The sequence below is a fragment of the Ascaphus truei genome, chromosome 1 (genome assembly GCF_040206685.1).
Source record: "Ascaphus truei isolate aAscTru1 chromosome 1, aAscTru1.hap1, whole genome shotgun sequence".
Classification (NCBI taxonomy): Eukaryota; Metazoa; Chordata; class Amphibia; order Anura; family Ascaphidae; genus Ascaphus; species Ascaphus truei.
The window spans coordinates 52,100,693-52,126,478 of record NC_134483.1 but is presented as its reverse complement, the minus strand read 5'-3'; the positions used below and the strand labels follow the sequence as shown (position 1 = coordinate 52,126,478).

The window sequence follows — 25,786 nt, the reverse complement described above, 5'->3', positions numbered from 1 at the left end:
ACCGTCGGTTCGTGGAAGGGTACTCTAGTCGAGCTAAACCCCTGAACAATTTGCTGAAGATATACCCTGAAGATACTGGGAGAAAGGCCACGTCGCCTCGTCAACCGTTTGGCGATAAGTGGACGCCTGAGTGTGAACGGGCCTTCCTGAACTTGAAGAAAAGTCTGACTGAAGCACCAGTGCTTGCATATGCTGACCCAGAACAACCGTATGTCCTGCATGTGGATGCCAGTCTCAATGGACTGGGTGCTGTCCTGCATCAGAAGCACCCCGAAGGTCTTCGGCCTGTAGCCTACGTCAGCCGCAGTCTGACACCCAGTGAGCAGAAATATCCGGTACACAAGTTAGAGTTCCTGGCTCTTAAATGGGCGATCACGGAGAAACTTCATGATTACCTCTATGGTGTTACGTTTGAGGTAAGGACCGATAACAATCCCCTCACGTACATCAATACTTCCGCCAAATTGGATGCCGCCGGACATCGATGGCTGGCGACACTATGCAACTACCGATTCTCCATGAAGTACAAGCCAGGGCCTCTGAACATTGGGGCCGATGCTCTATCACGACGACCAGGATTGAGTGCTACCCCTGATGATGATGAATGGGAAGAGATCCCTGGACCTGGGATGCGAGCAATGTGTAGTATAGCGGCCGTCATCAATGATCAGGTCGCATTCTCTGAACTAAGAGTTGCCGATTCGTTAGGGTGCCAGTCGCAGGCGATCCCTGCTGCCTACTGCGACCCCGCAGGGATGAACATAACCCAGGACAAAGTCATAAGATGGAAAGACTTAGTGGACTATCAATTAAGAGACCCAGTAATCAGCATCATCCGACAAGCCGTTCCGCGAAAGAACCCCGCTCTGTTGAAGAGGGCTCCCCGAGATCTGGTCGCGTTACTCATGCGTGAGGTGGACAAGTTCGAGATAGATAATTGTTTGCTCTATAGGGTAGTCCAATATCATAACCACCCTGATAGGCGACAACTAGTTCTACCCCAAAACTTGAGATATATGGTGTTGAAGTCTCTATACGACGAACACGGGCATCTCGGTGTAGAGAAGACTTTTGGACTAGTCCGAGACCGGTTTTTCTGGCCCAAGATGCGGGAAGCTGTGGAACAACACTGCCGCCGTTGTTCCCGGTGTGTTCAACGCAAGACGTTGCCTACCCGGGCAGCTCCCATGGCCCATCTTAAGAGTTCTGGTCCAATGGACCTGGTGTGTATGGACTTCCTGTGTATCGAACCTGATAGTCGAGGAATCGGTAATGTGCTGGTCATCACGGACCATTACACCCGCTATGCACAGGCCTTCCCCACAAAAGACCAGAAGGCTATCACGGTCGCGAAAGTTCTATGGGAAAAGTTCTTCGTTCATTACGGTCTTCCAAACCGACTTCACTCCGACCAAGGGCGAGATTTTGAGAGTACTCTGATCCGAGAATTACTTAAAATGCTGAACATCGCCAAATCCCGGACGACTCCGTACCACCCCGAAGGAGATGCTTTGCCTGAACGATTCAACAGGACCATGTTGGACATGCTTGGAACTCTGAAGGGAATGCAGAAAGCAGAATGGAGTCGTCACGTAGAAACGTTGGTACACGCGTACAACTGTACTCGCCATGAGTCCACTGGGTTCTCCCCGTACTTCCTCATGTTTGGGCGGGAGGCAAGACTCCCAGTAGATGTGCGTCTTCGAGTATCAACGGATGGGATACCCAATACCACTCATTTCAAGTACGTGCAAAGGCTAAAGGACAGTCTGCAACAAGCTTACCAACAGGCTGAGAAGTCTACAGCCAAACTGAATGCTGGCAACAAGAGACGATATGACAATAAAGTCAAGTATCGAGAGTTACGTCCTGGGGATGCAGTGTTACTTCGTAATTTGGGAGTTCCCGGAAAACATAAACTGGCGGACCGGTGGAGAGATGGCGTATATGAGGTAGAGTCACAGATGCCCGGCCTCCCGGTCTATCGCATCAGAGATACCGATGGCAGGGTAAAGGTTTGGCATCGTAATCACCTTCTCCCCATTCCCCAAGTGGGAGACGAAGAGGAGGAACTACAGGCCACACCGCTCAACGGTGAGTTCGATCTGTCAGAGGTGGGTCAAGAGACTGTAACTAACGAGACTCACTCTGAAACTCCGGAAGACCCTATGGAAGGACCCTCTCAAAGGGACCATCCCGCAGAAGGGGCATCTCCCGAAGGAGCTACGGGTAAAGGGCCCCGTAGGCCAATGCCTACTAAGGTGGCACCAACAGGCCAGCCTTTGGATCCACAGAGCCCAAGCTTTGTGCCTAACAGAGACTGTACAGAGACAATTCTCCCCTCAAGGGAAGAGGCCGAGCCTCAGGACTATGTGTACTACTCCCCTGAGGAAGTCGCAGAAGAGCAACTCCGTCGGAGCCAACGAATCCGGTACCCTCCAACTCGGGTCACTTACGATCAAATGGGGGCACCCCATTATGAGACTCAGCAGTGTTCTCGTAGTAAGATACAGTCTGTGATTGTGATGCTCAACGAATTATGCAATCTCGTTTAGAGTTACCTGTGCTAAGTTATATAGTTACTGCATTTTTATTATATAATTTGTGTACATTGTTGGGAAGTTATGTGGTCCAAGCGAGGACGTTGGAGTTTTCACCAGGGGGAGGATGTAGCCAGGTTCCCCCTCGCGTGTAGCCAGGTCCCCCCTCGCGCACTCACCCCCTCCTTCCCAGTTGCGAGCGCGCGTGTGGATAGAGCTGGAGCGCGAGCATAGAGATCCCTGGTAGCTAGGGACGCGAGCGGCGAGCAGGCCGGTTGCCGGGGACGCGATCGGGCCGTCGCTAAGGCCGCGATCGCGTTGCCACCGGCCCGGCGGCTCGGGGAGCAGGGCGCCGCCATGTTAGGGCTGTTGCGCATGCGCAGTGGTAGAGCACAGCGCGGGAGGCCCCAGATAGCTCGCGCATGCGCGAGATGAGTCTGCCAGCCCCCAGGGTGCTTAGGGGCAGAGACACCTGACGCCAGGGAGCCAATAGGGCTGAGGGATTTGCCTAGGAACAGATGGATACATTTCGCGGGGTTTGCAGCCACGCAGGCAGTCAGGATCCGGACCAGCTAGGGGTAAGAGGTGGATGCAGGGGTCAGTGACCCTCTGCATTAGGCCAGCAGCACCCAGGCCCCCAGTTAGGTCCTGAGCCACTTAATAGCTTGTGGAGTATAGGGACAGGCCCTAGATAGGGACACTGCCCCATTTATTGGTAGCTTAGTCAGGGACACAGTGCTAAAGCCATGCGGCCCCTGCGAGGTGGGTTCTGGGCTCAGAACACCATCAAAGACCCTGGGACTAAGGTGATATTATCCGCGCTGGAATTCACCCAACGCGGTGTGGAGGACAACGTCGGATCGGGCGGATCTCCAGTGATATCGCGGTACCCGTGGCTGGAGCCCGGGCAGGTAACCTGCAACTCACGTGCACCAACCAGGCCTATCACCAGACATAGTGGCTGCGCAGTCACACATACACATGCACAGTGGTATTTGACTTTGGGGGTGCGAGACATTTGGGTGGGGGTTACAGGACACGGGGTGGGATCACTCTGTGGGAGGTTAGCGTCCGCCGTGACGCCAGAGGTGGTAGCGTCCGCCGTCACGCCTAGTGTGGTTAGCGTCCGCCGTGACGCCCAGTGTGGTTAGCGTCCGCCGTGGCGCATGAAGGTTGTGTTGATGTATGTAGATACGGTTTGTTATGCAGTAAAGCCAGTCCTGTTTTACATTTGTTCGCTTTGTGTGGTTGTTTCCTGTGAGGGCCTCCTCCCACTCCGTTGGGATCCCTCCCAGGTGGAGGCGTTGCACCTAGAGATGTATAAGATGTATGTACCCCAGGTTCCCCGTGGCTGAAGCTCAGCCCTCCTGTGAGCCAACAGGTAATGCACCACACCTGAGTAACCTTGCATGTTCCTACACCTCCACAGTATTATATGCGAGTGGGTGGGGGAAAACCCGTTACACTCACAAAAATAATGCTGTTTTTAGTGGTCTGAACACAGTACAAAGTGATCCGCATTCAAATAGATTTACTAAGGCTTTGCTTATCAAGGCCCAATGGTTTTACTTTCTCACTATTATGTATCATCACAAGTGGCTCAAAGTACAGTAAGCTGGTTGACATTGGAATTTCAAAATATACTTTGCTTTGGCCTTTGGATGTAAAACTAACAGTTATGAAATACTGTACTGACATCTAGTGTTAAATTAGTATTATTTCAGCTTCAAAAAGCCCAACATGCCAGTGAAAGCTGGCATTTACAATGTATGTATGTATATCTTTATATAGCGCTTCATATACACATATTATCATATTCACATATATACATATCAGTAATACACGTGACATAATAATATAGATAACAAATAATACAAATAACACATAATAAGCGCTTCAGACATAAAAGTAACATTAAGAAAAGGAGTCTCTGTCCCAAAGAGCTTACAATCTAAGTGGTAAGGAAAACATACCGACACCATTACATTTCATATACAAGGACTCCATTTCCACAGGCTCAGTACCACAAGATTGGCGTAAACCAGGCGTGGTGCTTATATTTAACACAACTGGGCATTACAGACCAATAATCAACAGTGGGGAAGCTACTTGAAGGTTTAGTACTGGATAATATTCAGGAATACCCAATGGATAACAAAATTATTAGTAATAGTCAGCATGGATTTATGAAGGATACACTGGCGACACACTTTATTCGAGCTCGGCTAGTCCCACGAATTCAGGTATACCCGGGTGTATTGAGGTTTGTGACTGTTTTCTGCCCGAGTGCATTGGGTTATTTTCCAGGCAGGGATTGAAGCATTTTATTCCCGCTGGCTGCAATACTGCACAGTATATATATATATACTGCATTACAATTCATGAATTTATGCCATCTGGTAGACACGCGAAGCATTGCAGCCTATTAAATCCTAATCATTATCATTTAACAGATCAGCCGCCCGTCAGCCAGGCATGAACCCAGGCTGGGAAGGCAAACACAACGGGGCTTGTCAGAGGTGAGGAGCGGCGCATTCCAGGTATCTGCCAGGTACATTCTGGGTATTTGCTCGAATAAAGTGTGTCGGTGCAGTAGATCATGACAAACTAACCTTATTAGTTTCTTTGAGGAGGTAAGTAGGAATTTAGACCAGGGTAATGCAGGTGATGTGGTCTACTTAGATTTTGCAAAGGCTTTTGATACGGTTCCACACAAGAGGTTAGTGTACAAAGTAAAGCAAATTGGACTCAGTAAAAATATTTGCACCTGAATTGAAAACTAGTTGAAGGAGAGTTGTCGCAAATGGAGCTTTTTCAGGTTGGGTTAAAGTTGTGAATGGAATACAGTACCTCCAGGATCGGTACTGGGACCCTTGCTTTTTAACTTATCTACTAATGACCTTGAAGTTGGCATAAAGAGCAAAGTCTCCATCTTTTCTGATGATACTAAATTGTGTAAGGTAGTAAAATCAGAGCAGGATGTAATTTCTCTCCAGAAGGACTTGAATAGACTGGAAATTTGGGCAGGTAAATGCTAAACGAGGTTTAATACAGATAAATGTAAAGTTATGCATTTGGGACACACAAGTAAACATGTGACTTACAGTAGAAATCAAATGGGGAAACATTAGGTGAATTCTTGATGGGAAAGGATTTTAGGAGTGCTTGTAGACAGTAGGCTTAGTGATAGTGCCCAAATGTGAATTAAATGTGGAATGGATGGAAGGGAAGTAAACATAATTGTGCCCCTCTATGAAGCATTAGTAAGACCACATCTTGAACATTGACTACAGTTTTGGGTACTACACCATAAAAATTAAATTATGGAACTAGAAAAAGTGTAGAGTAGAGCCACCTGCACATATTCCTTGCCCATTTCCTTCCTTTATTGGTTAGTAACTTCATACCCCCCAAATTACAAATCTTTCCTGGGGGCCTTGTTGGCGTTACCATTGAGGTGTTCCACCACTCTCCAGGAGTTAGGGGCTTACCGTTGTCATGTGGGTGTCCCTCCTCCTGCAGCACGCTCTGCGGGCTCTCTGGAGATCTACCTCACTCTCCCTCGCAGCAGACAGATGCAGACGCGAGTCTCCTGCTCTCCTCTGCCATCGCCCGCACCGAAGGGACTTTCCCTGCAGCCGCAGCAGCTGCACATAGGGAGCCCGAGCCTCCCATCCTCCGGAACAATAGCAGGCATCTTCTCACTGCTTTGGACGCAGATCGGGTTCATAGGTCCCATGCCACGCGGTTTTAGCAGCCGCCTCGGCTTCTAAGGTTATTGTTTATTTTATTTATTTTTCCTCACAAAGACTTTCGTGTCTGTACTGGCCTTTTAATCTTGGCCTCCAAGGGGTCCCGATCATGCCTGGATTGCGGCAGAGGGTAAGAAATACTCTCCCCTCAGGAGCCTGCATGTATAGTGGCCATCTTGCCCGGCCGCCTCCCTGGAAGTCCAAACCTACACTGTTAGTGGTTCTTGAGGACTGAAGTTGTGAACCACTGAAAAATGCTTAGTCAGTGGAGTTATCCATCATCTGAAATAGTTCAATGCTAGAGCTGCTGCACTGAATAACAGAGATTGTGGGTTCTGATCCTGTTGGGCCTGACACCAAAACCCCTTCATCACAAGAGGCCGTAGGCTTGTCAGAATAGGTCTTATGGAAATCATTTAGGGGGTGTGGGTAATTTAAATATACTTTGCATATACCATTAGCATATCTCCCAGGTATTTATGGTGTGTTCCTTTTTGAGCACAAGTGTTTATCCATATGTTATTTGGAGGAAGGTTTGATAGGATATATACTTAGGGTTTTAGGGGTCTCTTTGGGTTCCCTACACCCTGACTTTATTTTCTACTTACCTTGGGCGTGCTGATTCTCACCACTGTATAAAAAGAAGTAATAAATGTTCGATTTTTTCCTGTGAATCTAAATACACTTTCTGCGAGCTTAATACAGTGCCATCTACATTATTGTGCAATTTTTTTTGTTTTGTTTTATTTTGCTATTAAATTAACCAAAGCAGAACAACCTGATCTATTACCTATAGGGGCTACAAGATGTAATAATATTACATAACATTTCAGCCTGTGACATTTCTCTTACCTCTTGTGCCCCATGTGCAACAAGTTGTTCCATTAAGATTCTGCGACGTCTTTTTTCCCGTTGCTCACGTGCTCTGGTATCTTCTTCCAAACGTTTCTGAATTTTCCTTATGTAATTGTCAGTAGAATCCATTTTTAAGAAAGCGGTGCCAATGCTGACTGTTGTCCTTAATCTCTGAAATGTGGGACTCCTATAAAAAGTTTATATCATTATTTATTTAATAAAAAAGTAATTATATACAGCGAGCCCATGCAGTGAAGGTACGCCATGGGTGTTAAACATACAGATGCAGGCTTATGGTCGGTTGCACTGCCCTCACGAATTCCACTATGGGCACGTTTTTCATTCCTGTGTGTGTGGAGTGCAATTAAGGAGACTAATGGCCGATCAGGATAAACAAAGCGGGGGTCCCTGCTTCTGAATGGGACTCCCGCTTTGTGAGTCCAACCGGACTGACCCAGTCTGGAAGAGACGCGCATTAAGAATAGATTGAATCGGTCACTCTACCTGTGCGCTTCTAACAAGCGATCGCGTGGCTTTTATTTTATTTTGATAACACAGTATTGAAGAAGGGGGTCTGCGGAGCTGAAACACATTAAATTCAGCCTCGAGGACCCCTACTTCCCAAGATACAGGCCCTGGTATGGGGTGCCTGGTATGCAGTAACTTTTAGAAAAGAAAAGAAAAGCAGCTTCATTACCTTAGTGGCTAGCTGCTAAGACAATGAAGGGGTTAAGTCAGAGAACCTGGTTTATTGGTGGTAGAGTGGGTGGATGAAGGGGGTAGTTGTCCTAGTGTGGATGGATAGTCCTACCGGGAAGGTTGCAGGAGGGGTTAACCCCTTCATTACCTTAGCGGTTACTACATCCATTGATTGTCAGTGTGGTTACTCCTCAATGGGAGCAAAGATAACCCCAATGGCAATGAATAGGCACACATCTACCCACCCCTCCCTAGCCCCAACAACCCCCTCCCTCTATCCTAACACATAAAGTACAGTAATGGGCAAAATCCCTATTATACAAATCTGGATAATAGCACATTTGGCCATTAAAAAATAAAACATTACCAAAAAATTAAACAGCCAGCATATACTGTTGTAAATAAAAGTTGTACTTACCCCTGCCAGTATGATGGCTGTCCTATTTCTTCTCGTCTCCACTGGGCACCGACAGTAAAGAAAACGAATTACTGACCTGTAACCCCATAATCACTGTAGCGGTTATTAACCGCTGTGGTAATTAAGGGGTTAATCGCCCTCCTGCTACCCACCTGGGAGGCCTAACCACCCTCCCCAGGGAAATTACCCCCTCCCCCTCTACCCATTGATTGTCAAACTGGTAAACCATGCCCACAATATGGGCATGGATTGCCACAATGGCAATGAATGGGCAACATTAAAAAAAAAACATCTAAAAAAATAAAATACATAACAATTAAATAAAAACAGACATTTGCCAAAATTGCATTGATTGTCACTGTGCTCATCTATACACTCAAATGGGCACATATCAACACATTGTCAGTCAATGGGCATGTTACAAAAAAATATACAATTAAATACAATACAATCAATGTGTTTCTTATCTTTGCCGGGATGAAAATTCACCCTCCTCATCCAACTACTGCACCAACTCGTGCCCCACGACACAATGATCCTCAACAGCATGATGCGAAGAAGTACATGATCCTCGGTTACTTGAGGAGGAGTTCTTTAGTCTTTCTTTTCTTTATCCTTTTCTTTTTTCTTCTCCAACAGGTGCAGGAGATGTTGATCCAAGGACTTTCTTGGGGGTCAAATGAGACGTGACAGGCCTTATATAAGGCCTGTGATGTCACATTTGACTGACAAATTACAAATTATTACTACTGTGAAGCGCTATGTACACTAATGGCGCCATATAAATAAAGACATAAAATACAATACAATACAAATGGTACATCACATAGCCAATTGGTGGATGCACCATGTGATGGCTTCCTTTTTTTTTTTTAAATGATGTGACGTCATCTTAAAGGGAGGGAAAACAGCCAATCAGGTAGCACAGGGGTGCGCATCCCCCAACGGGAGCGTGAGATTCTCCCATGGTGACGCGGCAGTTACAGAGGCCCCACGCTCTTTCCCAAGGCATTTAAATTAAATGCTGGGGGATCGCGCGAGGCCTCTGTAAATTCCCTTAGCTTGGCTTTGGGCAATGTGGCTTCAAACAGTGTGACCCCACGGCGTCATTTGATGCCGGAGCCAAGGTAAAGGGGGCGCGCGAGCAGGGAGGGAGCAGGCAGGGGGGGGCGCAGACTGATAAGTTTGCACACTCCTGAGGTAGCATTTGCATCCCTCCCTTTAGGATCACGTCACTTCAGCAAAAAAATTAAAATCGGATTGATGGATGTACCATGTGATGCTTTTCCTTTTTTGTGTCATCAAAAAGGGAAGGACGCATGCTACCTGATTGACTAGCTTCCTTCCATTTAGGATGGTGTCACATCAGAAAAAAAAAAAAAAAGAGAGCCATCACATGGTACATCCACTGATCAGATTGGTGATGTACCATTTGTCAGTTAAATGTGATATCGCAGACCTTTTATAAGGCCTGTCACATCTCATTTGACTCTAAGAAGCAGTCGAGTAAACATCTCCTGCCCCTGTTGGAGAAGAAAAGGATGAAGATAAGGAAGAACTACTTACCGGATACTCTTCTTCAAGCAACTGAGGATCAAGGACTTCTTCGAATCATGCTGATAGGGATCATTACGTCATGGGGCAAGAGTTGGTGCTGCATTTGTATGAAGGTGAATGTTCATCTCGGCAAAAGGTATGCAACACATTGATTGGATTTAATTGTGTTTGTTTTAGGATGCCCTTTGACTGGCAAGGTGTTTACCTATGCCCCTTTCAGGGTATAGATAACCACATTTACAATCAATGCGTTTTTTGGCAAATGTTTGGTTTTATTTAAATGTATTTTATTTTGTGATTCTTTAAAATGTTTAGGTTGCCCATTCATTGCCATTGTGGCAATCCATGCCCATATTGAGGGCATAGTTTACCACTGTGACAATTAATGGGTAGAGGGGGTTGGTGGGGTGGGAGTAGTTGCACCCTGAGAGGGTGGTTAAGCGGGAGGGGGGTTTAACCCCTTAATTACCATAACGGTTAATAACCTCTAAGGGGATTAAGGGGTTACAGGACAGTAGTTAGTCAAATAAAAAACTATCGGTGCCCACTGAAGACAAGGAGGATGAGGATGGCATTCATCATAGCAGGTGTAAATACATCTTTTATTTACTATATGCTGGCTGGGTAATGTTTTGGTTATGTTTAATTTTTTAATGGCTATATGCGCTATTATCCAGATCTGGATAATAGTGATTTTGCCAATTTCTGTACAGTATGTGTTATGTGGGGGGCGCGAACTGTTAGGGGTAGAGGGGGTGGGTAGTAGGGTGCCCATTCATTGTCATTTGGGTTATCTTTGCTCCCATTGAGGGCATAGGTAACCACACTTGCAATCAATCGGTGTACTGGCTAGTATTGGTGTCTGTATTGTATTTTAATGTGTATTGGGGGTAGAGGGCGTGGGTGAAAGGGGTAGTTGCCCCGGGGTGGGTGGTTAGGCCTCTCGGGTGGGAAGTGGGAGGGGTTAACAATTTCATTACCATAGCGGTTACTACCACTAAGGTAATGAAGGGGTTAACCCCTCCCACAACCTTCCCAGTAGGCCTAACTAAAAACCCTGCGGAAACAACCCTCTTCGCCAACCGCCTCTACCCCAAAAAAAACAGGTACTCTGGTTTAACCCCTTATTAACATAAGGCAATGATGCTGCTTTTATTTTAATAACATCGTATTGAAGCAGGAGGTCTCCGGAGCTGAACTGCATTAATTTCAGCTCCGAGAACTCCCTGCTTCCCAAGTTATAGGTCCCAGTATGAGGTGCCAGTATCTTTCTGCATTGTTTAAATGTCCTGATCACGTGGGCCGTAACGTGGAAGATAAACATGGCGGAGATACCGGCACCCTAGACAGGGCCTGTAATTTGGGAAGCAGGGGGTTGAAATTAATGCGGTTCGACTCTTGGGACGCCCTACTTCAATACGATGTTATTAAAATTAAATCCGTGCGATCGCCTGTTAGATGCAGGGAGAGTGACTGATTCTGTCTACTCTTACTACTGTACATGTCTCTTACAGACCACTTGTGTCCAGCCGCAGAACAGGATCAGTCGCAAGGTTTGTAGGGCCAATAGTAAGGCCTGACATGCCTTCGCTGTGTTACTGCTGCAGCATCCACGTGATGTCCCTGCACAGCGTGGACACTGCTATTCAGGGTAAGAGAGGGGTGTAAAATCGGAGGGGGGTGGGGGGTGTAAAAATGAAGGAAGAGGGGGTGTAAAAATGCAGGGGGGAGGGAGAGAAATGGGATGGAGGGAGATAGAGGTGGGGGAGAGAGAGGGGGTAAGGTACGAGATAGAGAGGTAATGGGGGGTGAGAGAGGGGATGGGGCGAGAGAGTGGGGATAGGGCGAGAGAGAGAGGGGATGGGTTGAGAAAGAGAGGGTATGGGTAGAGGAGAGAGAGAAGGGGGATGGGAAGAGAAAGAGATGGAAAGGGGGGGCGACGGGAAAGCGAGGATAGGGGAGAGAGAAAGGGAGGATGGGGAGAAAGGGAGGATGGGGAGAGAGAGAAAGGGATAAAGGCATCAAATGGTACAACAACCAATCCATTTGGTGGATGTACCATGTGATAGCTTCCATTTTTTTTTTTGCTGAATTGAACGCAATCATAAAGGGACGGAAGCATATACTACCTGATTGGCTCGCTTCCCTCGCTTTAAGATGATGTCACATCATTAAAAAAAAAGAAAGCCATCACGTGGTTCATCCACCGATCGGATTGGTGATTTACCATTTGTCAGTCAAATGTGACGTCACAGGCCTCATATAAGGCCTGTCACGTCTCATTTGACTCCAAGAAGCCGTCAGATCAACATCTCCTGCACCTTATTTGAAAGGATTGGACCCGGGGCCTTCCAGAGCTGAACACCACTATTTTCAGATATTTACCAGTGAAGTTACCGGTATTACTTCCTGCTTTTTAAAGGGGGGTTAAATGACTGTGCAATAGGAAGCCACACTGATGATGTTGCAGCTTCATATTGACGTGATATTTGGCAGACATTTTGTTTCCCCTGGGGATATTTAAAACTGGTAACTTTACCAGGAATCATCTCCAGGTGGGGGGAGGAACGGGGAAGCGGAGTAGGGTAACTGCAGCTTTAAATTATTAGATTTCTTCTTTTTTTATAAATGCAGTTTATGTTTTTTTTGATTATCATAAACCCTTCTTGTATCCACTAAATTATATATATATAATATATATACACACCAATACTTTTATTCAGAGATGTCATCATAATAATAATAACTAGCTGATATACCCGGCGTTGCCCGGGCGTGGAAGGGCAGGGGGCATGGAGTGGAAGGGCAGGGGGGGGAGTGGAAGGCAGGGGGGGGAGTGGAAGGGCAGGGGGGTGGGGAAGGGGCGGGGGGGGCAAGGAGCGTAGAAGGGTGGGGGACCAAGGGGCGGGGGACAAGGGGCAGGGGGGGGGAAAGGGGCGGGGGGGGGCAAGGGGCGGGGGGGCAGGGAGGGCGGAGGGCAGGCAAAGGGCAGGGAGGGCAGAGGGCAGGCAAAGGGCAGGGAGGGCAAAGGGCAGGGAGGGCAAAGGGCAGGGGGGGCAAAGGGCAGGGAAGGGGGGCAAAGGGAAGGGGGCAAAGGGCAGGGGGGCAAATGGCAGGGGGCAAAGGGCAGGGGGGGCAAAGGGCAGGGGGGCAAAGGGCAGGGGGGGCAAAGGGCAGGGGGGCAAAGGGCAGGGGGGCAAAGGGAAGAGGGGGGAGTGGAAGGGCGGGGGGGGAGTGGAAGGGCGGGGGGGCAAGGGGCATAGAAGGGCGGGGGGGGCAAGGGGCGTAGAAGGGCGGGGTGGGCCAAGGGGCGTAGAAGGGCGGGGGGCCAAGGGGCATAGAAGGGCGGGGGGCAAGGGGCGTAGAAGGGTGGGGGGGCAAGGAGCGGGGGGGGCAGAGGGCAGGGAGGGCAAAGGGCAGGGAAGAGGGGGACAAAGGGCAGGGAAGGGGGCAAAGGGCAGGGAAGGAGGGGCAAAGGGAAGGGTAGGGGGGCAAAGGGAAGGGAAGGGGGCAAATGGAAGGGAAGGGGGGGCAAAGGGCAGGGCAGCAAAGGGCAGGGGGGCAAAGGGCAGGGGGGCAAAGGGAAGGGAGGGCAAAGGGCGGGGTGGTCAAAGGGCAGGGCAGGGGGGTCAAAGGGGCAAAGGTCAAATGGCAGGGAGGGGTGGGGTCAAAGGGCGGGGGGGGCAAAGGGCAGGGGGGCAAGAGGGCAAAGGGCAGGGAGGGACGGGGGGCAAAGGGCAGGGAGGGATGGGTGGCAAAGGGCAGGGAGGGCAAAGGGCAGGGAGGGCAGGGGGCAAAAGGCAGGGGGAGGGAGGGCAGGGGGCAAAGGGCAGGGGGAGGGAGGGCAGGGGGCAAAGGGCAGGGGGAGGGCAGGGGGAGTCAGAGACGCGTTAAATAACCCATTCCCCTGCGTTTACTCACCTTGCACCCGGCCGCGCTCCTCCTCTTCCTCCGGGTACCGGCCGCACTCCTCCTCCACCTCGGCGAGCTCCTCAGCGGTGTCCGTGACCCCCGGAGAGGCTGAGACGCTCCGGTGAGGAGGTGCTACGCCTTTCACGGGAGAGGCGGACAGAGCCAGAGGAGCGCTCTCGGGAATGGGGAGCTGGGGGAGCGGCCTATGTGAGGGGAGAGCCGCCGGGTGAGGGAGGAGAGCGCCGGGTGAGGGAGAGCGCCGGGTGAGGGAGAGCGCCGGGGAAGGGAGCAGTGTGTGAGGGAGGAGAGCGCCGGGTGAGGGAGGAGAGCGCCGGGTGAGGGAGGAGAGCGCCGGGTGAGAGAGGAGAGCGCCGGGTGAGGGAGGAGAGCGGTGTGTGAGGGAGTAGAGCGCCGGATGAGGGAGGAGAGCGCCAGGTGAGGGAGGAGAGCGCCGGGTGAGGGAGGAGAGCGCCGGGTGAGGGAGGAGAGCGCCGGGTGAGGGAGGAGAGCGCCGGGTGAGGGAGGAGAGCGCCGGGTGAGGGAGGAGAGTGCCGGGTGAGGGAGGAGAGCGCCGGGTGAGGGAGGAGAGTGCCAGGTGAGGGAGGAGAGCACCGGGGAAGGTTGCGAGCCGGGGAGAGGGAGTGGCCTATCGGAGGTGAGAGCCGTGGGGAGGTGAGAGCTGTTAGGAGGGTGAAAGCCCGGGAAGGGAGCGGCCTGTGGGAGGAGAGAGCGTGTTCTGGGGGGGCCAATGAGAGCCGTGGGTGGGGGTGGGACACGGGGGGGCAGACACCGGCCAATGAGAGCCGTGGGAGGGCGGGCGGATCGACGGACCAATCAAATGGTCTCCAGACACTCTCAAACAAGATTTTCGATTATATAGATATAGACAATAATAATTTGTTCTTGTATAGCACTCCTAGTTTTACGTAGCGCATTACAGAGACATTTTCCAGACACAGTCCCTGCCCGGTTGAGCTTACAATTTATGTTTTTGGTGCCTGAGGCACAGGGAGATAAAGTGACTTGCCTAAGGTCAAACTCAGTGCCAGAGTCAGTGTCTTTACTTACTGAGTCGCTCCTTCTCCCATCCTTAACTAATTTGTGTTTTATGTCATTCCAACGTTCGTGGAGATTTGGGATAGCACGTGCACAGTGAGGAGTTATATCGTGTGCGTGAGTTATTAGAGAGAGATAAAGAGTGGAGCGCAGGGATAGCAAAAGAATATTCAGAAATATATGGTTAAACCCACTCAGAACAAGAGCGTAAAGCACAAAAATAATTTACTGGAACAAACGGTTGAAGAACAACACATATTTGAAAAAGTAAAAGTAATGTTGTAAACTAACCGTGTACTGTACAGTACAAGCTATGTTAATAGTGCGGCAGGCTCACCTGGCAGGTAGTGTCATACCGCTAGATGAGCCGTTTCTCTTCGCTGCTTCTTCAAACCTTGTTATTTCTGTGTAAACCTCCTATAATACAGAATATTTTGTGAGGGATTTAGCACTTGGCTCCTAATTTTATCTACATACGTCGCTAACTAGCTTATAGAATGAATGTCCTCTTGAATGGTGGTGGGAATTTTAAGACTTCTGCTATTTGTATAACAGTAACATGTTTGAGTTGACACATGCAACATGTATGGTTAATTTGTACATGAAACTAACCTCTGCTTCTTTTTTCTTTTTTAGCATCTTTTGTGCTTCCACAGCTTTTAATGTGCGGTTTGTGGGTGGTTTGGGAATTTGAACGATTGCTGCCTGAATTCGTGCCATTATTTCATTCTGTCTCCTCCTCGCTCGCCGAAGCTAATGGAAAACAAGTTATCTAAAGTTACATGAAAATACATCACTGTTTACTATTTAAAAAGTGATAAGCCCCTTCCTACTGTATTAGAAAAACATGTTTTAAGAACATACCCCAAGGTGTAAAATATCTGCAAAATCAACTTGTGTGTTAATTTGAGATTTTTCTAGTTGTAGCTTACCTACCCTCCTGACCTGTCCTGAGCCGGTCCCCATCTTGTGGTACTAGCCGCCTGGATATGCCCGGACCCCCGCTTCAGAGGTAAGACCCGAGCAGGGGAGTGGAGTGGGAGGGGGCAAAGAGAGAGAGAGAGACGGAGGAGAAAGAGACTGAGATAGATATAGATATAGGGAAGCAGAGAGAGAGGGGAGAGTGAGTGAGAGAGAGGGGGCGGGAGAGAGAGAGAGGGACAGGGATGGAGAGGGGGCGGGAGAGAGAGGGAGGGAGAGGGGGCGGGAGAGAGAGGGAGGGAGAGGGGGCGGGAGAGAGAGGGAGGGAGAGGGGGCGGGAGAGAGAGAGGAGGAGTGAGAGAGAGGGGGGAGTGAGAGAGGGAAGAAGCATGAAAGAGAGAGGAGAAGAAACGTGAGATAGAGGGGAAGAGTGATAGAGAGGGGGGAAAGAGTAGGTGACAGGGGGGGAGGAGTGTAAAAGAGGGGGGTAAGAGAGAGGGAGGGGAAAGAGATTGAGAGAGAGAAGAGAGTGTGAGAGAGAGTGCAATAGAGGGGGAAGGTAAGAGATGATGAGAGAGGTGGTAGAGTAAGGGAGGGAATAAGGAGAGAGAGGTGGAGAGTGAGAGAGTGGGGAAGAGTAGGAGAGAGAGGTTGGGAAGAGTAGGAGAGCGGCGGTGAAGAAAGAGAGTGGGCGAGGGGAATGTGAGAGAGGCGAGGGAGAGAGGATAGAAGTGTGAGGAGAGTGAGAAAGAGGGAGGAGAAAGAGAGGGAAGAGTGAGATAGTAAGAGGGAGAGAGAGTGAAGAATAGGGAAGGGGATGAAGGAAAGAGAGAAAAGTGAGAGAGAGAGGAAGAGAGAGAGAGGAAGAGGGAGAGAGAGAGAGGAGAGAGAGGAGAGAGAGGAGAGAGAGAGAGATGGAGAGAGGAGAGAGAGAGGGAGAGAGGAGAGAGAGAGGGAGAGAGGAGAGAGAGAGGGAGAGAGAGAGGAAGAGAGAGAGAGAGGGAGGAAGAGAGAGAGAGAGGAAGAGAGAGAGAGAGGAAGAGAGAGAGAGAGGAAGAGAGAGAGGAAGAGAACAGTAGAGTGAGAGGGGGGAGTGAGTGAGAGAGAGAGAGAGAACAGTAGAGTGGGAGGGAGGGAGGGAGTGAGAGGGGTGGAATGAGGAGAGAGAGGGACCAAGTGAGAGAGGGGAGGGAAAGAGAGGGGGTGAGAGAGGAAGAGAGAGAAAGGTATAGTAGGAGAGAGGGGGGAGAGAGTGTGAGAAAGGGGGCTAGCAGGGCCACCAACAGGGGGGAAGCAGACACCTAAACTCTGCTCAACAACCAGGGGCCTGGGTAAAGACTCTAGTCCTGGGCCCTGGGTACGCCGTCTGTGGTCCTGCCCTACGGTGTTCCCGATTTATTGGAAAATGAACATCAGATAGCCTAAACCTCAAGCCATGCGGATTTATAACGCTAGAAATAACTATCCCAAATGTGCAAAAAAAAACTTCTGGTGGCAACCCTGAACATATCATAAAACATGGTGAGAGTAGGATTGACCATACAAGGGAAATAGTAATGTAATCAATACAAAAAAAAAGGAAAAATGACAACTCTACAGTATGTCAAACAAGACACAATAGTTAACTTTGGCTCATGTTGCCTGTGGCATAATGGGTTTAGTAAGTAAATAACACCTTTTCAATATCTTGAAGTCTCAGCTCCTCTTGAACTTTCTGTATTTTCATTAGCTCGTCATTTTGTATCCTAGCTATTTTTTCATCCATCTCTTTGGTTTTCAAATCAAATTGCTCCGTCACGTGCTGCAGATTTATATCGCTCTGGCGTGGTAGCATGACCTTCAAACGCTAAACAAAAAAATCAAACACACAGTTACATCAAGCAAAAGAGAGAAGCCAGAGGAAATTAACGCCCTTTCAAGTGTCAGTTCACTGCGTTTACAACAATGTTTTTCAACAGTGGTTCCAAGGAACCCTTGGGTTCCCCAGGCATCCCCCTAAAGGGTTCCCTGCAATTTTCAGGTAATTTGAAAATTGTACCAAATACAGAAGAATTTACAATGCATCTGATCTCAAATGTGCTATTAGAGAGGGTTGGGGTTCCTTACAATGCATCTGATCTCAGACGCGCTATTAGAGAGGGTTGGAATTTCCGCAGAATTTCACAATATAATTATAGGGTTCCTAAGCCAAAAATAGGTGGTTTACACACAAGCTTTGAAAAAAATTGTAGGTGTCAGATTTTGGTTAAAAAGGACTCAATTGCTCAGATTAAAACATGCCACTGCCATTAATACAAATTGGTCCTAGGAGTGACAAAAACACAGCTGTTTCTTCATCTTACTGTGTACAGAAAGCTTTCAATTTTGTGAGTTGTAATATGTATTGCCACAGTAACTTGCTTTTAATGCATTCATTTTTGAATGGGCCGTTTCAGCTAAACAAAAGAGCCCTAGAAATGTATGGAACTTAATCCAAAATGTATGAATTACTGTAACTTTCTGGGAATAAACATTCTCTGCTCTCCACCAAAACATTAAAACAAGACAGTGTCCAAATGTTAAGCAAGAGGGAGTATTCCCATACTACAAATTTGCATAACTTTTTTTTTTGTAACTTAAATTTTATTGCATTTTTCCAAACAAGTGATACAGAATACAGTATACATAACATTCATTTTTAGTGTTAATCTCCGCTATAGACAGTACCGTATGTCAGCTTGTGAGACATATCCCGGTTTTTCGGGCCCTACTCGACCGGATTGTTTTGGGTAGACTAGCAATAAAGATAATAACATAATTCACATAGTACGATTGATTCAAATTGACAAACACAAAATCAATAAAGAAAAAAGAAAAAAAATAATAAAAAAAAAAAAAAAAAAAAAAAAAGGAGGTGGGTAGGATGGGGGTAAAGGGGTGGCGCGGCCGGAAGAGGAGCATCGACTCGTGCTAGGTCTCTTCACCGCTCCTAGTAAGGTTCTTTGTGGGTTGCGTCCTCTCCCGTTTAACACCTCTGTAGGCGTTCTGTCTATTTGTCTGTGTAGTCGTCGTGAGCTGAGTTTCCGCTCCTAAAGGAGAACGCACCTTCATCTATCACAGCCAGATTGTGTTCCTCTCAACCCCGGGGATATCCGTCTGCGCCAGCCAAGGCGTCCATACTTTGAGATAATTGGTGCCAGTGTCGTTAACTAGACTCGTCAACTTTTCCATCTGGCAGATAAACCACAATCGATTTCGAATCTTTGGGATACTTGGAATTTCGGGGCGTTTCCATAGTGCTGCTATCTCGCTCCGTGTGGCTATTGCAAAATGTGCTATTAGTTTATTGTTTGCTTTGGACAGGCCCGTTAGTGGTCTATTCAAGAGGAATAGCCATGGGTCTGGGGGAATAGTGAGGTCGAAGACTCTCTGTATCCAATGTCTAATTTCTTCCCATAGTGGGGAGATCCGCGGGCAAGACCACAGCATATGTAACAGATTGGCCGATCCTCCGCACTGCCGGGGGCATAGTGAGGAGGATCCAGGCACGAACTTGGCTAATTTCATTGGGGTGAGGTACCACCGCATTAGGACCTTATATGCGTTCTCCCTTAGTGTGGTACATATGGAGCTTTTTGCCGTGGCCATATATATAGCGTTCCACTCGTCATCTTCTAATGTCTCTCCCAGGTCTCTTTCCCATTGGGTTCTAAATGACGGTGGCTGCTGTCTAAAGCTCGCAGAATCAACTACTTCCTTGTACAATTGTGATGTGAGTCCCTTTGTGTCGGTCTCTGCCAGACAGAGCTTTTCGAATGACGTCAGGGGGGGGTATGGGGCAAATTTGTTATAAAATGCTCGAAGCTGGAGGTACCTAAAAAATTCTGAGTGGGGTATATCTTTTTCTTCTCTGACGTGATCAAACGTTTTAATCTTGCTATTGTAACCCTCCAGATCTTTAATTCGTATATAACCTTTATGTTTCCAAATTGATGCATCTCCCTCCAGAAGGCCAGGAGCGAACTTGGGATTGTTCCAAATTGGGGACATCGGAGAATTACTCGTTGTGAGAGAGTATTTAGTCTTATTAGCCTCCCAGATAGACAACGAGTTGGTCATTGAGGAAAGCGGCATGTTAGCAGATCGTCGTGCTGTTTTAGGTAGCCAAATCAAGTTGCGTATTTTTAAAGGAGCGCAGGCAGCACTCTCTAATTCCACCCACCATTTTAAATGTGGACTGGATTGCCATTGAACAATTTGGCTAAATTTGCATAACTTAAGGTCTAGCATGCCAAATGGTACATGTTGTATCAATCAAGGGTAAAAACTTATTTCTTAACATGGTTAGGTGACCGGACAGGAAACAATCTTTAAGGCAATGACAACTGTGAAAATGTCTCCCCCTTTTATGTCAGTCTCTTACGTTTATTTAGTAGATGTGCTTTGCATCGCATGATCTGAAAATACTAACTGTTCATATCCCAACAATATAATAAAATGCATTGTTAAAGACACCTCGAATTCTGCCAATATTTATGTCTTGTGATCATAACACACGAATCCCCTTTACATGGCTCTCATGACTACTAATTGTTGGCAGGCCTATGTTTTGGTCCTTTTGCTACCAAAGGCCATAGTACAAGAGAGTAGGGTGATTACTGCTAGACTAGCAACAGTCTCCCTAAGCACCACATACAGTGCACTCACCTATAATTTTAGGTATTTGGTTGTAACGTCAAAGCAGACAGGACTGGTACTGATGCACACAGTAAGTATATTTTTTATAATTAACCCCTTTAGGTGGTAGTTTGGGGTGTTATAATATATGCTACTGTAGGATCTACGTATAGATATATTACTATACTCTCCTACTCATGTTCATAGTGTTTATTACGTGAATTACGTCCCTTCCTATATCGTTCTGCCCATATTTAGATGGCAGAGTTTGTGGAATGGATGAGTTCCTATATATCTCCCGCTGTTATTATTTCAGTAGTGAAATGACTTAGTATAGGATGCATTGGTCACTCAGTTTATGCGTGTGGGTGGATCATGGTATACATGGTAGGTATATTACCAGATCACTGCTTCTGTGAAAATGTTATTAGTTCACCAAGGAGTGGATGCGCTTGCATAAAGATCACTTCCTAAATGAGCCTCATGTAGGTTCAATTTAGGAGGCGTGTATGTTGATCAGTGTGGACACAAGTTCAGTTGGATTCATGGAATGCACTATTATTTACTTGTTATTAGTATATTACCAATAATGTGGACATTCCTGTCTCTGAAGTATATATGAGTCCATTTTTCAATAATAAAACACAGCCACTAATATGGTGAATATAGCTATATTTTATCATGAAGCACATACATTCAATTATTTACACAGCCACTATTATCATGAATTTAAGTACATTTCACCAAAAAGAGTGCATAGATTACTTTTGGACAGACCCAAGTCATTGCCATGTAACACTCAAGCACTGTCTCAGTGAATGTGTATTGTATTCACACTGCGGTGTGGATAGAGCTTGCTTTGTTCGCATAATCACTACTGTGATAGAAGAACACAATGGGGCGGCTCCGCCTCAGCTTGTAATTAATGTAATGAGGACATGGGAGGGGTGCTGATGGGTAGGTAGGAAATGGTAAACACAAAGAACAGAAACCCAACCGATAGCACTCGATCTCCCAGTCTGAATGATTAATTATCAAAGTTAATAATTTTTAATGATCAAAAATATTAAAATAAAGGTGGTTAAAAAATAGATATAAATTAGACACACACTAATGATCCTATGTCGAGTGGAGTGTGACACTCTGGATCGGTTAGTGGTATAAAAAGTGTTAATTGAGCTTGATTGAATCAATTAACACCTAGGGGAATATAAGGTAAGTATGTCCTGTATAGATACCTAAGAGAATCTGTGATACAGTATTCCCTTACTAGTTGGTGTCCAGGGGTAGGAATGGAGTATTAGGTGTAGTATACAGAGATGCTAGTGTAGGCAATCTAAACAACACGTAATTGATAGGTTATACAATTATAGGGTGTTACCCCCGTGTATTTGATTGCCAGCTATGTGCTTGGAAAGCACAAAGCACGTCTGTCCTTAGGGTGACAATTAACTGCTATAGTGGCTTATCATGCCCATATTATATGGGTATGATGTACCACTATGCCAATCAATGGGTACAGGGTGGGTATAGTGGGCCCGGGGTGGGTGGTTAGGCCTCCAGGGTGGGTAGCGGGGGAGGGTGGGTTAACCCCTTAATTACTATGGTGGTTAATTATTTTAAAAACTACCATTTACCCATCACCTACGGGGTTAATTATAAAAAATATATACCACTCAGAATTTCATTACTGTGCATCAGTACCAGTCCTGTCTGCTTTCACGTTACAACCAAATACCTAAAATTAAAGATGAGTGCTCTGTAAGGAGTTCTTAGGGAGACTGTTGCTAGTCTAGCAGTAATCACCCTACTCTCTTGTTCTTAGTCATCACATTAACCCTAGTGCACCGCTATATATATATATATAATTTTTTACTATCGTAGGCAGAGCGGGTGTATCCTTTTAAATTTCACAAAGGCCATAGTATAATTAAAACAGAAAACATAATAGGATATCGATGAGCACAACTGTGGGGGGCAAATAGGCAAAGCCATTCATGTAATGGAATTCAACGTGGCAGTTAGACACAAACCTAAAATAGTGAATAATATAAAGCTTTACATTCTCATTAGTACATACTGTATGACTTTGAATTTCAACTATTTATTTATAGATAGAAAAAGATGATGATTCCTGTAATCAATACAATATAAGGCATGTTCATATGTTTTTCGTCTCCTGCATATACAGTATGAATGAAGAGTAGTATGTGGTACATATATAACTATACTGTATGTATTATATACTAATTCAGAAGCTTCAGACAACATAAAGAAGTATGGAGAGATGTATGCTGGGTATTACCCGAAGAAACAGGAAAAATAATGAATGGGTTCGAAACCAAACAAAAGTCTGTGACATCCTCACACAGGTGAATAAATTGAAATGGAAGTGGGCCGGACATATCGCAAGAAGAAATAACCATCGTTTGACAAAGATGGTACTGGACTGGATTCCAAAAGAGATAAAAAGTCGAAGACAACGATCATAAGTAAGATGGGAGAATAAAATCAGAACATTTGTTGGAGCAATGCGGAGGAGAGGTATGCAACTGCAGTACCTGGAAGTTCATTGGGGAGGCCTTCATCCAGCAGTAGATCGACAAGCGCTGAAGATGATGATGACATATGTGTATATGTTTGTGTGTGTGCGTTTGTGTTTTACCAAAGAAAACAGAAAAGACTTGTGTCTTAAATGTTACAGAGGGTAAGAGAAAATGTATTAGATAACAGCAAAGAAAGCTAGTTTTAATAATTGAAGAGTTTCTCCCTTTGACTCTGTGGATGTCCATTCAAGTCAGTGATCCATAAAGGTGCCTTCCATTGCTGAAAGGTGTCGTGTGGAATAGAAGAATGAATGGTAGAAGCGGTGCACAGCAATCAGATGAACAAGCCCGGCTGTGCAATTAAAATAGATTTTATTTAGCCAATACCATGTAGTAAAATAGAGAGCACTGTCCCTCTTTTTCAAAGAGTAACGAACATCAAGGTTCACAGCTGTTTTATAGTCACTCACTCACAGTAATGATGCGCCAGCCACAGCTGATGTGAGGGTGCTGTCAACTCCAACAGAAAGGATTTCACCACACTAAGTGCATGGAAACCACTCACTAGGACCATAGTAATGTGATCACTACATATGTGGAGCCGTGGATCACAAAGAAAATAATATAATACTGTATCTCACACAAAGGCTCATCACCTGAAGCACGGAATGGAGTTCTAAACCAAGCAAACAATTTTAAAACACAATAATATTATAGCATCCTATACTAAGTGCATGGAAACCAGATGCCAGGACCATGGTAACGTAATCAATGAATATGTAGTCATGGATCACGAAAAAAGTACTCTCTCACACGCCTGGAGTCCGCTCAACTGAATGGAGTTCTAAACAAAGCAAACAATATAAAAACAGCAATAGTATTATAGCGTCTCTTATAAAAAAAAAACAACAACCTGTGATACAATAAGTAAACCTATAATAAGGTCACATGAAATGTATAATAAGCACATAATAATCAAAACGATTCAGAGTAATACATAAATGCCACAAGAAGGAAATAGCTAAAAGATCTAGAGTATTTTATGTAAGAGATGTATCATGTGAATGATACATCCAAATTAATACTTTCCCTTGTCTCTAAACTCAAGCCTGCGTAACGTTCTACCCAAATGACAACCCATAAAAGAATGTATATAATAAAAGTATGAAACAACACAAAATTCAACAATAAAGAATTAAGCTAGAATCTAATCTACTGGAAAGATATAAAGTAACAACCCAATATAGGATCAACATCAACTGGGATATATCTTAGAAGAAGTGACTTAGAGTAGCTCTCAATCAACATTAATACCTGATGGACCAAGTGTGTTCAGAATAAAGATCCAGTACAACTCTCTCTGGTTGAGTACTGCGATTCTGTTACCCCGTCTGATAGATAGAAGTATGGTTTGCAACCCTGAGAATTTAACATTCTCAATCCCTCCACTGGGGCAGAATATAAAGTGTCTTGAAACTGGATACTTATTATCTTTCTGTCTGATGGATCGAAGATGCTCCATCAAAATGAAATACTGTGTTCCAGCACTCACTGACTAATGGAATATTAATAAACATAGGAATATGCCAAATAAAGAATTTAATAATGAAAGCACAAGATAGAATACAAATTGGAATAATGCAAGTGAATATCACATAAGTAAGTAAATGACCCTAAATACAGAAGTGTGGGGTGACAACACAGGGGAAGGGGACAAACAAGGAACAAACACACGGGGGGGTGGGAGTAGGTGGGGAGGGATGTACGGGGGCAACATTTCGGGGTAATAACCCCTTCCTTAAGCCCGTTCCCTTAGGTCCACTGGGACCAAAAGGTACTTCCCTAACCCTGTGTCTCCAACATACTAGACAAAACCCAATTAACAAAAAAAAGGTAATAATGATATACATGCACTAATGCACAAGAAAACTCAATAACGTCCAGAAGCAACAAAGAGGATGTATATCCAACCGTAAATGTTCTCAATAAGTGAATCGCCTGCTCTCAATTTCTCTTGTTGCTCCAACTGGGGTTGCTGAATGAGTCGTGACATACCCTCAGTTGATATAGGTACAAGGGGATGACGTCATCAGTGGGTGTGTGGAGCTGGAGCGGCCATCCCTATTGGCTAACAAAACAATTACGTGACTGCACACTGTTCTGTCCCAGATCGTGTATAGGAGATTATCCTGATTCACCACAGCTGTGGCTGATATCGGCTTAGTATCAGCTGCACCGAGTGAGTTAACACTGCCACTCAGTCAGTATTTAATTTTGATTAATAATTTGGAGGAATTGGGGTCTTCCTTGTTCCTTTTGCACCCTGCATTTAGCTGATTGCATTTTTTTGGAGTGCTGTCTATCCCTTTTGTGTCCTGTAGATGTTCCATGATACAATTCTTTAATGGCCTTTTTGTTCTTCCTACATAGGCTTTTTCACACCTACAAGTCAGTCAGTAAATTACATGACTCGAGTTGAAGTTAATGAAAGATTGTATCATATATGGTGATCTCAATCTATTAGTGCTAATTTTCTTACAGGAATCTGTAAACCTGCAGACACAACAGTGTTCACATTTGAAAAAAAATAAAAATACCTTGAAATAATAAATCCATTTGTTATTTTGTCTTGTGAATCAAAAAGACTGGGAAAGAGATGAGATGCCTAGTGTCCTAGCCCTTTTGAACACAAATCTGGGACCGGAGAGAATATATGGTTTAAGAGTAGTATCAAGACTGAGTAAACCCCAATGTCTATGAAAAATAGATCTTATCTTCTCTGCCTGCTGGCTGTATTGAGTAATAAACAATGGTGTCACTGTGTTTTGTACATGATGCCTGTTCTGTAAAGCATTATTTTTTGGGATAAGTAAT

General features: G+C 46.0%; 1 protein-coding gene across 3 annotated transcripts in view; it reads right to left on the bottom strand.

The window, feature by feature from the left end:
• The window catches only part of SPEF2 (sperm flagellar 2), a 245,736-nt gene that overhangs the window by 185,420 nt on the left and 34,530 nt on the right, over positions 1 to 25,786 (bottom strand). For all 3 annotated transcript variants that reach the window (XM_075588085.1, XM_075588094.1, XM_075588104.1), the window contains exons 4-7: positions 17,386 to 17,556; positions 15,402 to 15,542; positions 15,127 to 15,206; positions 7,145 to 7,334 (exon numbers count right to left, since the gene is read on the bottom strand). In XM_075588085.1, coding sequence (XP_075444200.1) covers positions 7,145 to 7,334; positions 15,127 to 15,206; positions 15,402 to 15,542; positions 17,386 to 17,556 — 582 coding nt within the window. The remainder of the gene's footprint in view (positions 1 to 7,144; positions 7,335 to 15,126; positions 15,207 to 15,401; positions 15,543 to 17,385; positions 17,557 to 25,786) is intronic.